The sequence below is a fragment of the Capra hircus genome, chromosome 9 (genome assembly GCF_001704415.2).
Source record: "Capra hircus breed San Clemente chromosome 9, ASM170441v1, whole genome shotgun sequence".
Classification (NCBI taxonomy): domain Eukaryota; kingdom Metazoa; phylum Chordata; class Mammalia; order Artiodactyla; family Bovidae; genus Capra; species Capra hircus.
In genome coordinates, this window is record NC_030816.1 from 40,429,624 (window position 1) to 40,445,933 (window position 16,310).

Consider the following 16,310-nt stretch of genomic DNA (forward strand, 5'->3'; position numbering starts at 1 on the left):
GGGATTTAGAACATGTTTCTTCTCTGGCAAAGTGGGGGCAACAATGATTTTGCGCTTAGTGGATGACAGCTGATCAATTTTGGAACATGTGAAACTTGTGGAATTTGAATTCAAAGGACTATTGTTTGAGGTTACTTGCTTTCTGGTAGAAAATACATTTTAGTTTCAGAAAATAAAATCTATGAAAAAATTCTGTGGGCTGGTTGTCAAGTAGTTTTTTGCTTATTTTCTTTTGTTTTATATTTGGTCTTTGGCTTGGGTTGAAACAAATTGTTTTTCTTCAGCTTGGATCATCTTGATTAGAAACATTTATATCCAGTTTTCCTTAAAGGACTTGTGGTTTTAAAAAATTAAATAGAAAATAATCTGGCATGTTGTGATCTTTCTACTACCCAATACAAACATTTCATAAATTTCTGGGGACTTAAAATCATGTCCTAAATATAGGGCAGGCTCCTCTAACCTGGGAAACATCAGGGCTTTGGCCCCAAACAGTGCTCAGCTATGATATACTAGAGAAGATATTTGCATCTCAAATAGCACCGAAGGAAACTTTACATCGTGTGCCCAACAAATGATTTTAAAATGACTCCCACAAGTCTCATTTTAGGGTAAGTCCTTAAGAAATACAGCCTAAAAATGGCCAACTTAGTTGTCCCTCAAAACAATCAGGTCAATGTATCCATTTTATTTCCATCATCTCTTTCTAAATGCATTTCATTGACTGATACTTTTGCAGAGCTTCTTCTTCATCTGTCTCAGGGTCATAGAGTCTAACTGTTTCTTGTAAAGTCATTTTCTAAGTCAGTATTTCTGATAGAGTAATGGAAGTCTGCATCGTTGAGATGGTTTTAGGTAATGTTACTTTCAGTTGTACTTTTCAGCCACCACAATCCTAAAGGAAATCTGTCCTGAGTATTCATTGGAAGGATTGATGTGAAGCTGAAACTCTAGTACTTGGGCCACCTGATATGAGCTGACTCATTGGAAAAGACCCTGAAAGATTGGGGGCAGGAGGAGAAGGGGAAGACAGAGGATGAGATGGTTGGATGGCATCACTGATTCAATGGACATGAGTTTGAGCAAGCTCCAGGAGTTGGTGATGGACAGGGAAGCGGCGTGCTGCAGTCCATGGGGTTGCAAAGGGTCGGACAGCAACTGAACTGAACTATCGTGTAATTTAATAATTGTAACTTAGGACTTTATCGATGCCTCCTCAAATGCAGCATCAGTATTTTAAATTTATGTAGAAACTTACTGTGTGTGTTACTTTGTAGATAGTGGTAATGACATGCTAGCTGTCTGGATGTAAATATGCAAATAGTCTTAAGAGATCTGCTAGAGAGGCCTGTCGGAGAAGGCAATGGCACCCCACTCCAGTACTCTTGCCTGGCAAATCCCATGGGCGGAGGAGCCTGGTGGGCTGCAGTCCATGGGGTCACTAAGAGTCGGACACGACTGAGCGACTTCACTTTCACTTTTCACTTTCATGCACTGGAGAAGGAAATGGCAACCCACTCCAGTGTTCTTGCCTAGAGAATCCCAGGGATGGCGGAGCCTGGTGGGCTGCCGTCTATGAGGTCGCAAGAGTCGGACATGACTGGAGTGACTTAGCAGCAGTAGCAGCCGCAGAGTAGTCTATAGATCAAAAGTGTTTGGAAACCACTGTACTGAATTAGTACATGTTTCCATGATTCAGGCTTTCTGATCACAACTTACACGGGTATTTGAAACTTATGATACCTCACAGGTCAAGGATTCCTTTGAGAACATCAATATATATTAATGGATTACAGACATGTTATCAAGGTGATAGAGATGAGTGACTTCATATAAAAGCTTAGAGGATAAAAAAAGAATTGTACCAAGTTTACTTGAAAAATGTGACTTTTTTTCCTATTGGAAAAGTTTGAATGGGTATCCAAGTTAAAAGGCCCTACATGAAGCTTTGCAACTGGAGGCAAAGGAAACCACTTGCAGTGCTTAGCCTTCTTTCTGTCTAATGAATGAGTTTCCCTAATGATCTTGTCACTCTTGATTGTCATTCTCTTATCTGTCTACTGCTAGAAATATAAAAGCTTCAAGCCAAGAAGACATTTACATTGCTTGGATATAAAGTGAGGAGTGAAATATCCTGTTTAAATTGGTTCCCTTAGTCACTCTGTGAGACAAATCCATCTCCCTCTGAAATTATATGGATCAAAAATTTTCTAAGAAATATTTGTATTCAAAAAGAGATGTGGGTCCTTCACCAGAATACGTGAAATCTTGCATGAACAGCAGTGAATGGAACTGGAATATCAAATCACTTGAGCTTTTGGAACATTAAATTCATGTTCTGGTGGCATTTTATGGTGATAAAAATAGATGGGCTTCCTCCCTGTGACAGGTAGTGCTTTTGAACTTCTTGGAATTCAATACTAACGTGAGTGTGCAAAGATGGCTATAATATGATAGTATCAATTAATTACAATGATTTGGAAGATTTCATAAGCTTCATGCTCTATAGATATTTACCTTCTTACAAAAGCTGCAGTAGTGAGCAAACTCCTTCTCAAAACACGGCACACAGTAATTGCCACTCTCTTTGGAAATCAAAGGTTTAGTTCCTATTGGCTGTCGGCAGTGCTCACATACAAAGCAGGTTTCATGCCAGTAGTTACCCTTAAATTCCATTTTGCGGGAACCTGGACCCGAAAAGTAAGAGTCTATTAGTACAAATCAAGTTTCGTTGTTTTCTTTCAAGCAGTAATACATCAAATCACTTAAACTATATGTTAAGGCAATAAACTAATCAGCCACATAGAAAAAAAAATAGTGTTTGGTTTCCAAAACATTTATCTGAAAAAAAGAGGTCAATAGAATTCAGCCACAATGATGGTGAATCACTCTTTCACTGGAAATTCTTGTGCTGTTTCATAATTTTATGATGTGAAAGGACTATAAAAGTAGACTCTGAAAGACTGCACATGGTTTAGATAAATTGGGCCATAATAAGAATTACAAGGATATTAGGAATGCCCAGGGCACAGACTTCTGAGATTGATGTTGTGCAGTTACAGTCTCCTAGAAAAATCTTTGAATCTATAATGAGAAAATGAGATAGAATTGCTCTTATGCTGTTGTCCATAGGTATTGAGAAGAGGATCAACGAAGAGGATTATTACTTGCCTAAAGGTGTAACAGTTTACATGGATCCTTGCTTTCCCTGAGAGAAAAGAAAGATGACTGACCCTCAGACCAGTGTTTGCTGAGATACAAAATGATGCTTGATTCCATTCTCCTATGATGGGCTGTGCTTTTTGATGCTATTGGTTCTGCCTAGGACAGGGTGTTAAATGCAGTTTTAGCATTATTTATTGGTGTAGATTTTGTTCCCTGGTTCAGTTTCTGGTTCAAAATGTTTCTATGAATTGTGTTTATGACAATATATAAAAGACAGTACACTTTGCCCAATGGAAACAGAAAGTGTAATCTTTTCATTTCTAAAGTACACGTAACAAGATAAAGAGATAGTAAGAAAGATGTCTTTCTGAAAAGCAGGGTTTTGTGTAATAGTCCCCTTTATCTGTGAGGGATACACCCCAAGATCTCCAGTGGATGTGTGACACTGCTGCTGCTGCTAAGTCGCTTCAGTCGTGTCTGACTCTGTGCGACCCCGTAGACGGCTGCCCACCAGGCTTCCCCGTCCCTGGGATTCTCCAGGCAAGAACACTGGAGTGGGCTGCCATTTCCTTCGACACTGTAGGTAACACCAAACCGTGTGTGTGTGTGTGTGTGTGTGTGTGTGTGTGTGTGTGTGTGTGTGTGTGTGTGTGTGTGTGTGTGTGTGTGTGTGTGTGTGTGTGTGTGTGTGTGTGTGTGTGTGTGTGTGTGTGTGTGTGTGTGTGTGTGTGTGTGTACCGTGTTTTTTTCCCTATATATACAGACCTATGTTATAGTTTATAGATTAGGTATTGCAAGAGATTAATAACAATAAAATAGAACAATTATAACAATATACTGTAATAAACATTATGTGAATGTGGTCTCTCTTTCTGAAAATATCTTGCTGTTAGAATTTAATGCCTTTTCCATCTTATCTAAGTACTTATGTGCACTGTGGCTGTAACTTTTGCAGTTTGAGGCATGACAGCAAAACTAGCATAAATTTCTTTTTCCTCCTTCATGATTTCATGCATGGGGAATTTGTTCTTACATTAGATCTTAGTAACCTCAGCATGCAATTTATTTCCTTGTTAAATTAAGAACTGTCTTTTCATTTAAAGCAAACGCTTCATGGCTTTTTTTCAGCATACCTGAATTGCCAGCATCACTACTATTGCACTTTGTGGCCATTATTAACTGAAATAAAGGTTTCTTGAACACAAGCACTGTGATACAGCAACAGTCTGATCTGGTAACTGAGATGGTTATTAAGTGACTACTGGGCAGGATGCTCTGGACAAAGAGATGATTCATGTCATGGAACAGGTGCAGAGAGGTTTCATCACACTGCTCAGAACAGTACACAATGGAAAACTTAAGGAACTTTTATTGCTGGTATTTTCCAGTTAATATTTTCAGACTTCACATTTTTGACCTTGGGTAACTACAACCATGAAAAGTGAAACCATGGAAGGAGAATGGAGGTACTAACGCACTACACTCTTCCTGTGCTTGGGTTTAATTTAAAGCATTGTAGCTTCAGTTATAGACCAAAAGGCCTTGAGATCTTACCAGGCATGATGGTCTTCTTGCAGTGAAAGCACTTGGAAGAGCACTCATTAGAATAGCACTCCGAGCACAGCAGGCGCTCATCCTTGGCAGCAAAAGGCTTTTCCACCAAAGAGTGATTGCATTTGGTGCAATTAAAGCATCCTTCATGCCAGTGCCGGCCTTTGTAACAAAGATCCTTCGAGACAGTGAATAAAAGTTAATTAAGTGTGTTTGTGATCAAATAGGCCATTTTGTAAGACAACGCTAAACACTCTGGGGCTCTGGTGCTAGTAGGTTGTGCTGTTAGCTTGAGGGCATGATGTTATTGATACTACTACCTGGAGAGAGGAGACTCTCTGCGGCAATTAGGAGCTAGAGCCTGCTTCCTTGTTTGGTCACAAAAGACAGAAGAAAAATAAGGGACTCTCCTATTTCTTCCAATTTCCTGAGATGATTTTTATTTTTAGATGATAACATCCTATTACTGTTTAAGATTTAAGTAAACAAAATCTCAACACTACTTACCTAAAGCAAAGATTTAAAAAAGAGAGAAAATATACAACAATATGCGTTCTGGTAGGCATGGGGTATATGTATGAGAGGTGTCAGGGCACAATGTCTTTAATGAATATGAAACTGATTCAAAGTTAGGAAATAAAGGTTTTTGAATCTTTATACTTCCAATTGTTCATACAGTTCATCATTTATACTCTTGTCATTCTAGAAAAAACACTTTAGCTGTGTAACTTTGGTCAAATAACTTCTTTAATCTTTAGCATCCTAGACTGTCCCCTAAGATCACTGTAAGGATTAAAGCATGTGTTATGTTTCACAGTGCTGAGCATAGTGCCTTGAACATCAACTTGATTGATGATAGCTTTGAAAATCCTTATATCTAGTAGCAGAGCATTAGATTATTAAAGAAAAATAGGAATCGTAACACATTTTTCTGCTGATCACATGCAATAATTCTGTGAATTAAACCTACCTTGGAACCTGATTCAATTGGTTCTTTGCACTCCTCACAATAGTTAGAAAAGATACGATCGTAACAAGAAACACAGTATGGATTGTCATCCTTTAGTACATATTTCTTCCCAAGAAGTGATGCCATGCAGTATTGGCAATAAAATTGAGCAGTTGTCATTTTGCCTTAATCCTGTGAATAGAAAAATAATTCATATACGTAAAGGCACATTTTTTGATAAATTATAAAGCCTCAATACAGCATGAGTCAAGCACTTGAATGGATTTATATCTTCTTATATGAACACCCACCAGTTTAGGAAATATGCTGTAGTCATGGTGACACGTGGAGAGATTTAGGAAAGGCTACTCTCCCATCTTGGCAGTTCCTGTGTATTTTGCTAGCAAAACACATCAAGCCAGCAGCCGGAGTGTGGAAAAACATCTTGTATTCATCATTCACGAATGTGGAATTCAATGAGAAAGTGATATTTGTTGAAATAGGATGGTTTCACCTCAAGGATATAAATATGAACTGTTGATAGAGCTTTCACTAACTGTCATCACTTACTAGCTTGTTGTAGAGATCTGGAGGTGGAGTTCCATGGAAATAAGTCTTTTTTTTTTTTTTTCCTAACTGAAATAGAAATTACTAATCAAGTACATTGTCATTTTCTATGCCATCCTTTTATTTCCCAAATCTCTGGGCTTCCCAGGTGGTGCTAGTGGTAAAGAACCTGCCTGCCAATGCAGGAGACTTAAGAGATGCAGGTTTGATTTCTGCACATTAGTTAGTTCTAAGGTCCCTTGAGACATCCTTCTTACCTGTGGCTTCACCCTCCCCAGCTACACTGTTGTACCTGCCATTGAGCAATATGTAGACATGCAGTCAAAACCATCAGTGGTAGAAAAGAGCTATATGCTTCTTAAAGTTTTAGGGCTAAACTAACATGTACACAGAAGGAAAAATAGCAGCATTTTATAAAATGAAAAATACAAAGCCAAGGTTAAGAGAAGAATTATAGTTATTTTGTAAATTTAGGAAAACCATTAAACAAAATACATGGATTTCAAAAGATTTGTGTTCAGTTGTTCAGTCATGTCTGACTTTTTGCAACCCCATGAACTGCAGCATGCCAAACTTCGCTGTCCTTCACCATCTCCCAGAGTTGCTCAAATTCACGTCCATTGAGTCAGTGATGCCATCCAACCGTCTCATCCTCTGTCATCTCCTTCTCCTCCTGCCTTCTATCTTTCTCAGCATCAGGGTCTTTTCCAGTGAGTTAGATCTTCACATCAGGTGGTCAAAGAATTGAAGCTTCAGTTTCAACATCAGTCCTTCTAATGAATATTCAGGGTTGATTTCCTTTAGGATTGATTAGTTTGATCACCTTGCTGTCCAAGGGACTTTCAAGAGTCTTCTCCAGCACCACAGTTCAAAGGCATCAATTCTTCGGCACTTAGCCTTTTTTTAAATTTATTGTCCAACTCTCACATCCATACATGACTACTGGAGAAACTATAGGTTTGACTATACAGACCTTTGTCGGCAAATTATTATGTCTCTGCTTTTTAATACACTGTCTAGGTTTGTCATGCTTTTTTCCAAAGAGCAAGCGTCTTTTGATTTCATGGCTGCAGTCACTGTCCACAGTGATATTGGAGTTCAAGAAAATAAAGTCTGTCATTGTTTCCATTGTTTCCCCATCTATTTGCCATGAAGTGATGGGACTGGATGCCATGATCTTAGTTTTCTGCATGTTGAGTTTTAAGCCAGTTTTTTCACTCTCCTCTTTCACCTTCATCAAGAGGCTCTTTTAATTCTTCTTTGTTTTCTGCCATAAGGTGGTGTCATCTGTGTATCTGAGGTTATTGATATTTCTCCTAGAAATCTTGATTCTAGCTTAGTGATTCATCCAGCTCAGTGTTTCTCATGATGTACTCTGCATATAAGTTAAATAAGCAGGGTGACAATATACAGCCTTGACATGAAAAGTGAAAGTGTTCCACTCTGTTGTTCCATGTCTGGTTCTAACTGTTGCTGCTTGACCTGCATATAGGTTTCTCAGGAGACAGGTAAGGTGCTCTCTTATTCCTATCTCTAAGAATTTTCCGCAGTTTGTTGTGATCCACACAAAGGCTTTAGCATAGTCAATGAAGCAGAAGTAGATGTTTCTCTGGAATTTTCTTGCTTTTTCTATGATCCAACAGATGTTGGCAATTAATTAGGATTAAACACGAGTTTTTTGTTGTCACCAAAAGCAGTACCACTGATTTTCTTGGAAAATAGATATATTATGAACTACAGATTCTTTCTAATTCTCCATCTCAGGAATGTGTTATTTTTTTTTCAATTTTAGCAAAATGAGAAAATCCACTATTGGGATGCTTTTTTACAGAACTTTTAGTGCTAGTTTTTATTTACTCTATTTAAATTGCATTCCCACAAGTTTGCCTTCTTTCATTTTAATGGTAGCATTTTCAGCTGAGTGTCTTGCTAAATGTACTCTGCCATTAAGTTTGTATATAGTAGATCTTCAGTAACAGAGAAAAGACAGGATTTGGAACATGTGTGTCTTTTCCAAGGAAGGACAAAAATTCAGACTAGAAGTTCCCAATGGAACATGCCAAAATTATCTGCGAAGAATACTGAATCCCCTATTTGCTTAATTCGACAGAAATATCCCTTTTAAGCAAATACTACACACACTAAAAGGATTGCTGAAGGCTTGGAAACAGGAGGAAATAAATGTGAGTCCCTTGAAAGATTTTAAAACTCAAATTTTGTTCATGTTTACAGTGATCAAGTGTTTTATCTCTTAATAGTGAAATAAAATATATACTTTTAACTTTCATCACTTCGTATGGAAAATGCCATTTTCATTAGTCATGTATTTCTTTAGTCTTAGATGTGTATAATAGCACCATGAAGCATAGCCTCTCAGAACTTAGAAACTCCCAGGCTACTTCCATTTTGTGAGGCTTTTGCTAAGTCATTTCAGTCGTGTCCGACTCTGTGCGACCCCATAGACGGCAGCCCACCAGGCTCCCCCATCCCTGGGGTTCTCCAGGCAAGAACACTGGAGTGGGTTGACATTTCCTTCTCCAATGCATGAAAGTGAAAAGTGAAAGTGAAGTCACTCAGTCGTGTCCGACTCTTAGTGACCCCATGGACTGCAGCCCACCAGGCTCCTCGGTCCATGGGATTTTCCAGGCAAGAGTACTGTAGTGGGGTGCCATTGCCTTCCCTGTGTGAGGCTTTTAGTATATTATAAAATAAACAACCAAAGGGATCACAAAATTGGCAGATTTTCAAGTTTTTATTTTAAACCACATTTTAAATGCAATAATACCTGTACCTCATTTGGTGATCAGTTGTCTAAATATAAAATCTAAATCTCTAAATATTTTATAAATACCGATATAGAAGTATATCAATGAATATAAGTACTTATCTAAATGTAAGTACAGGAAGATATGGTTCTGCCCCATCTCCATTATAATTACATAATAAGTCTTGCTCCATAAAAATTCTTAACAAAATGGACCATATTTTCCCCAGTTTCTTTTAAAAGAGAAAGTACATCTTTTTTCACCTGTTTTTTAAAAGCAATGTCAGGAAGCTGGGGAGGGTGAAAGAGTCAGTCCATTATCTCAAAACTGTGTAATTTTGCATTTTATAGAATGATACAGTGGGAGTAGGCATTTGGTCCAGGTCAATGTGTATTGAAATATCTACTCAGTAATAGCTGAACTCTCTGCCCTCAAGAAGTCTGGATCCTCTTAGCTCTTACGTTGGTAATCAGTTCAGTTCAGTCAGTCGTGTCCAACTCTTTGCGACCCCATGAATTGCAGCACGCCAGGCCTCCCTGTCCATCACCAACTCCCAGAGTTCACTCAAACTCACATCCATCATAACAGTGAATATAATTTGAGACAGAGCAAACTGAATGTTCACTCTCTTATTCTTGGTTGGGAAAAGTACACTAAGAAATTCAGTCCTCATTTTTATGAAGTCTCATTTAATTATGGGTATAGGAATACATCCATGTAGAGTTTTCTTACACAGGAGTGTTACAACCGTATAGAATATGATACACATTCCACTAGAACCATAGAATTCTTAGTGACTTTAGAAAGGAGTGAGGAGCGACAGCATAGGAAGACCTTTCTAGGAAGATTTTAAAGAAGTTAAACTTTTGCAAATCTGTTAGGAAGGAAGGAAGAGAACAAGGATTTTGATTAACAAAGAAGGAAGGAGAAAAGACAATGAGAGAAGGCATGGGATTACATCCAAAGCTGGGAAATGGTAAGTCTTGCCAACAAATTTTCACCTAGGTATATTCAGGATAAAAGAAGACCTTCCAACTATTTAAAGCTATTTGAGTAACAGAACGGAACATGGAACAACAGACTGGTTTCAAATAGGAAAAGAAGTACATCAAGGCTGTATATTGTCACCCTGCTTATTTAACTTATATGCAGAATACATCATGAGAAACGCTGGGCTGGAGGAAGCACAAGCTGGAATATCAAGATTGCCAGGAGAAATATCAATAAGCTCAGATATGCAGATGATACCACCCTTATGGCAGAAAGTGAGGATGAACTAAAGAGCCTCTTGATGAAAGAGGAGAGTGAAAAAGTTGGCTTAAAGCTCAACATTCAGAAAACTAAGATCATGGCATCCGGTCCCATCACTTCATGGCAGATAGATGGGGAAACAGTGGAAACAGTGGCTAACTTTATTTTTCTGGGCTCCAGAATCACTGCAGATGGTGACTGCAGCCATGAAATTAAAATATGCTTACTCCTTGGAAGAAAAGTTAAAAAGCAGAGACATTACTTTGCCAACAAAAGTCCGTCTAGTCAAGGCTATGATTTTTTCCAGTGGTCATGTATGGATGTGAGAGTTGGACTATAAAGAAAGCTTTTTAATTGATGCTTTTGAACTGTGGTGTTGGAGAAGACTCTTGAGAGTCCCTTGGACTGCAAGGAGATCAACCAGTCCATCCTAAAGGAGATCAGTACTGGGCGTTCATTGGAAGGACTGATTTTGAAGCTGAAACTCCAATACTTTGTCCGCCTTATGCGAAGAGCTGACTCATTGGAAAAGACCCTAATGCTGGGAAAGATTGAGGGCAAGAGAAGGGGATGACAGAGGATGAGATGGTTGGATGGCATCACCAACTCAATGGACATGGGTTTGGGTGGACTCCGGGAGTTGGTGATGGACAGGGAGGCCTGGCGTGCTGCAGTTCATGGGGTCTCAAAGAGTCGGACATGACTGAGCAACTGAACTGAACCTTTAATACAAACGGTTCTAAATGCGGTTGCTGCTGCTACTGCTGCTAAGTTGCTTCGGTCGTGTCCGACTCTGTGCGACCCCATAGACGGCAGCCCACCAGGTTCCCCCATCCCTGGGATTCTCCAGGCAAGAACACTGGAGTGGGTTGCCATTTCCTTCTCCAATGCATGAAAGTGAAAAGTGAAAGTGAAGTCACTCAGTTGTGTCCGACTCTTAGTGACCCCATGGACTGCAGCCCACCAGGCTTCTCGGTCCATGGTATTTTCCAGGCAAGAGTACTGGAGTAGGGTGCCATTGCCTTCTCCAAATGGGGTTGAGGGTAGGCAAAAATTCAAGAGTATGAATTTTTCCAATTGGGTCACATTTTACTGCCTTATTCTCTCCTAAACATAATTCTGTACTTTTTTTTTTTTTTTGCCTGTTTTCCTCCTCTTTATCCCTTTCATTAATATTTCTGAATAATCAGGGAATAATTTGTACCCATAGTTCAGTTCAGTTGCTCAGTTGTGTCCGACTCTTTGTGACCCCATGAACCGCAGCACGCCAGGCCTCCCTGTCCAGCACCAACTCCCAGAGTCCATCCAAACCCAGTGTGCCATGTACACATGCACTATGCATTAGCCAGCCCAGCCCAGTGGCAGAAATACCTGCTCAACCACGAAGACCAGTTTTTCTTTTTTCTGGTGCCAATAATGTAACTCCTTAGAAGACGACATTTCTTTCTCAGTCCCATAGAGGGTCATGCTCACCCTCTTACATGGAAACATCTTTGATGAACTTTACATACAATGCTGATATATCATTTCCCTTAAAGACAACAATTGGTGCAGAACAGACTGGTCAGATGACCTGGGAGATACTAGGGTGCACCGATTGTAAGTTCTTAGTTTAAATACTTACTTATGACCTTATTAATGTTACTATGTTGCATTCTGCCTATCTAACAAGATTGTTTCCTGCATTACCAGATGTGCGACTGAACCTCTGATAAAATTAATAATGATTCAGTTCATTTCAGTCACTCAGTCGTGTCCAACTTTGTGACCCCATGGACTGCAGCACAATAGGCTTCCTTGTCCATCACCAACTCCCAGAGCTTATTAATACTCATGTTCATCGAGTTGGTGATGCCATTAACCATCTCATCCTATGTCATCCCCTTCTCCTCCTGCCTTCAATATTTCCCAGCATCAGGATCGTTTCCAATGACTCAGCTCTTCGCATCAGGTGGATAAAATATTGGAGTTTCAGTTTCAACATCAGTCCTTCCAATGAACACCCAGGACTGACCTCCTTTATGATGGACTGTTTGGATCTCCTTGCAGTCCAAGGGACTCTCAAGAGTCTTCTCCAACACCACAGTTCAAAAGCATCAATTAAAAAGCTTTCTTTATAGTCCAACTCTCACATCCATACATGACCACTGGAGAAACCATAGCCTTGACTAGATGGACCTTTGTTGACAAAGTAATGTCTCTGTTTTTTAATATACTGTCTAGGTTGGTCATAACCCACAAGGACAGACCAAATGGCTTGTTTTCAACCATTTTCCAACAGGTAAAACTACCATGTGATTCTTATCTCAGGAGCCCCCATCTGAGGTTTAATTTGGCAAAGATATTTAAAAATGTTTACTTCTAAATATTTAAAATCCTTGAACAGAGCTGATTTATGAGTCATAGGAAATCTTAATAGTAGATCCCAATTGGATAGCATTTAACTTTTCTAGCATGAACTTAGGAATGTTAGTATCAATATCAGTTATACACTCATGTCAAGCTTTTCAGTGGGATAAGATTATATATATTCTTGTCAAACTTCTTTCAGAGTCATTCTGCAGTTACACAACAGTTTAAGTACCGAATTTTTATCACTGTATACTGAGGTTTTAGAAGATTGATTTAGAGGTACACTGATACATCGAAGAACCTATAAAGATAAGATAAGTAGCTCAGAAGTTCAATGTCATGGATGGACTTGACTTTCTTCTTCCAATTCTCTGCTTTAGATTTTAGATTTTTGCCTAAAAGGATGTAAGTTTACGGTAATAGCTTTCATGGGTGAGAATGCTGTTGGATACATGTTTTTTTAAAACTAGGAATAATTTTGTGTCAAGTAATCTTATATGGTGAATTAATGATTAGAAGGCAAATGCTGTGAGCAGTATACTCACTTATATTTTTATTATGCTGAACAGAATTAATAAATTCACAAGAAGTATATTGCAGAGAACATCAACCAGGAGAGAGGCAGGGACTTGAGGCCATGCAGGTCATCGTTAACATGATTGTGTTTGCAGGCCATCACGCACCATTCACTCATTCATTATATAAACAGGTAAACCTTTTTTATTTGCAAAGTAATCAGCTAGAAGTCCGTGAAGGACGTAAAAATAGACTAGACTCAAATTCTGTCCTCAGAGAGCTTATAATCTAGTAGAAAGAGTAAGGACATTTTATAACTAAACAAAAATTTGGAAGTGATAAGGAGAAATGAAAATTTATAATAATTTAGAGCAATGGTTCTTAAACATGATGCATATTAGAATTTTAAAAATTTCCCCCAAAGTGCACCTGTATCCCAAACCAATGAAATCAGAATTTCTTGGTGGGTAGGGAAGGAGAGCAAATATCTTTAAGCTCCCAGGAAGTTCTAATGTCCAGTGAGAATAAAAAAAGCCCCAGTTAAGAAGAGGAAAGGGATTACTTTGGGCTTGGAAAAATTCAGGAACAACTTAGGGAAAATGGCATTTGAATGGATCGTGTGGTAGGTATTATAGATTTGTTCTCCCAACCTGGTTCTATCCTCCTTCTGGTTGGAGAGGTCAGGCAGCTAGAGATTTCTCCTGGAACCTCTTATACAGCTAATATTCAGGATGCAAATTTAGCTGTTAACTCCAAACAGGTGTGTACATGGGCAGGCGGAATCAAAGTGAAGGACATGTTCTGGCTGCTGTTGCTGCTGGTGGGCTGAGTCATAGAGTGGTGTGTGGTTTCCACCATTCAGAATGCTTGGACTCAGGTTTTCAGGGGCCAGGGACTTGGTTTGGGGCTGTGAGAGACAGGTGTGGCAGTGGAACTGGTAGCAGCAGCAAGTTTCTGACCTCTGGATTACGGGGCAGACTTACACTGTTGGTGGGAATGCAAACTAATACAGCCACTATGGAGAACAGTGGGGAGATTCCTTAAAAAACTGCAACTAGAACTGCCTTATGACCCAGCAATCCCACTGTTGGGCATACACACCGAGGAAACCAGAATTGAAAGAGACACGTGTACCCCAGTGTTTATCGCAGCACTGTTTATAATAGCCAGGACATGGAAGCAATACCTGGATGTCCATCAGCAGACAAATGGATAAGAAAGCTGTGGTACATATACACAATGGAGTATCACTCAGCCATTAAAAAGAATGCATTTGAATCAGTTCTAATGAGGTGGATGAAACTGGAGCCTACTATACAGAGTGAAGTAAGCCTGAAAGAAAAATACCAATACAGTATACTAACACATATATATGGAATTTAGAAAGATGGTAATGATAACCCTGTATGTGAAACAGCAAAAGAGACACAGATGTAAAGAACAGACTTTTGTACTCTGTGGGAGAGGGAGAGGGTGGGATGATTTGGGAGAATGGCATTGAAACATGTATACTATCATGTAAGAAACGCATTGCTAGCCTAGGTTTGATACAGGATACAGGGGGCTGGTGCACTGGGATGACCCAGAGAGATGATATAGGGAGGGTGGTGGGAGGGGGGTTCAGGGTTGGGAACTCATGTACACCTGTGGCAGATTCATGTCAATGTATGGCAAAACCAATACAGTATTGTAAAAAATAAAAATTAAAGTTAATGAAAGACAAGGCCAAAAAAAAAACACCCCAAAATATTACTTTTCAGAGTAAATAAATTAAGAAGTTACCTACTTCTCAACAGAAAAAATGGAAGGTAGATGATGGAAAAAATGGCTGGAAAAAAAATGGGAGCCTACCTAGAAGTCTATACTTTTGATAATAAAGGTGAAAAAAAATTTTTTTCAGACAACCAGAAACTGAATATACCAATAGCACATCCTTATTGAAGTAAATACTTAACAGTATTCTTCATGGAGAAGAATATTGAGCTCAGACTGAAGCTCAGAGATAGATGGGTGAAAAACAACCAAAATTATAAATATGTAGATGAACCTGAATAAATATTAAAATAGAGCAACTTTAAAGAATTTGAAAATTTAGGCAAAATGGGAAACTTCTAAGATAAGTAAAACATTAAAACTGAACAAGAAGAAATATAAAATTTCAACTGATTGGTAACTATTAGAGAAACTGAATTTGAAATTAAAAGTCTACATACAAGGTAAAATACAAATTCACGTGGCTTCTTCAGTGGATTTTACCAAGAAAGAAATAACAATAATATTAGCAAACTATACCAAATAATTAAAAACAAAAAACATCCATTTAATTTTGAACCCATGAAAATTCTGATGGTGTTGTCTTAGTCACTAAGTCATCTGACTCTCTCGTGATCCCATGGACTCTGGCCCACCAGGTTCTTCTGTCCACGGGATTTCCCAGACAAGAATACTAGAATGGGTTGCCATTTCCTTCTCTGGGGGATCTTCCCAACTCAGGGATTGAAACTCCATCTCCTGCATTGACAGGCAGATTTTTTTTTTTTTTTAATCACTGAGCCACCAGGGAAGCCCAGAACTTTGATACCAAAATCTAAAAACATTATGAGAAAAAATGTTTAGGCCAATCATACTCATAATAACAAAATATGCAGTAATTACAAGAAAGCACAGATAGTGACTGAATCCAGTGATATATGAAAAAGTTAATATGATAAGTTGAGTTTATCCCAGGAATGGAGTTTTAGTAGTGTGGAGATTCCTTAAAAAATTGCAAATAGAACTACCTTACGACCCAGCAATCCCACTGCTTGGCATACACACCGAGGAAACCAGAATTGAAAGAGACACATGTGCCCCAATGTTCATCGCAGCACTGTTTATAATAGCCAGGACATGGAAACAACCTAGATGTCCATCAGCAGATGAATGGATAAGAAAGCTGTGGTACATATACACAATGGAGTATTACTCAGCCGTTAAAAAGAATTCATTTGAATCAGTTCTGATGAGATGAATGAAACTGGAGCCAATTATACAGAGTGAAGTAAGCCAGAAAGAAAAACACCAATACAGTATACTAACACATATATATGGAATTTAGGAAGATGGCAATGACGACCCTGTATGCAAGACAGGAAAAAAGACACAGATGTGTATAACGGACTTTTGGGCTCAGAGGGAGAGGGAGAGGGTGGGAT

The 16,310-nt window shown here is 38.8% G+C and overlaps 1 protein-coding gene across 1 annotated transcript in view; it reads right to left on the reverse strand.

The window, feature by feature from the left end:
• The window catches only part of FHL5 (four and a half LIM domains 5), a 59,223-nt gene that overhangs the window by 10,017 nt on the left and 32,896 nt on the right, over positions 1–16,310 (reverse strand). Inside the window, exons 2-4 of the mRNA XM_005684663.3 lie at positions 5,687–5,857; positions 4,720–4,894; positions 2,518–2,687 (exon numbers count right to left, since the gene is read on the reverse strand). Coding sequence (XP_005684720.1) covers positions 2,518–2,687; positions 4,720–4,894; positions 5,687–5,845 — 504 coding nt within the window. The 5' untranslated portion in view covers positions 5,846–5,857. The remainder of the gene's footprint in view (positions 1–2,517; positions 2,688–4,719; positions 4,895–5,686; positions 5,858–16,310) is intronic.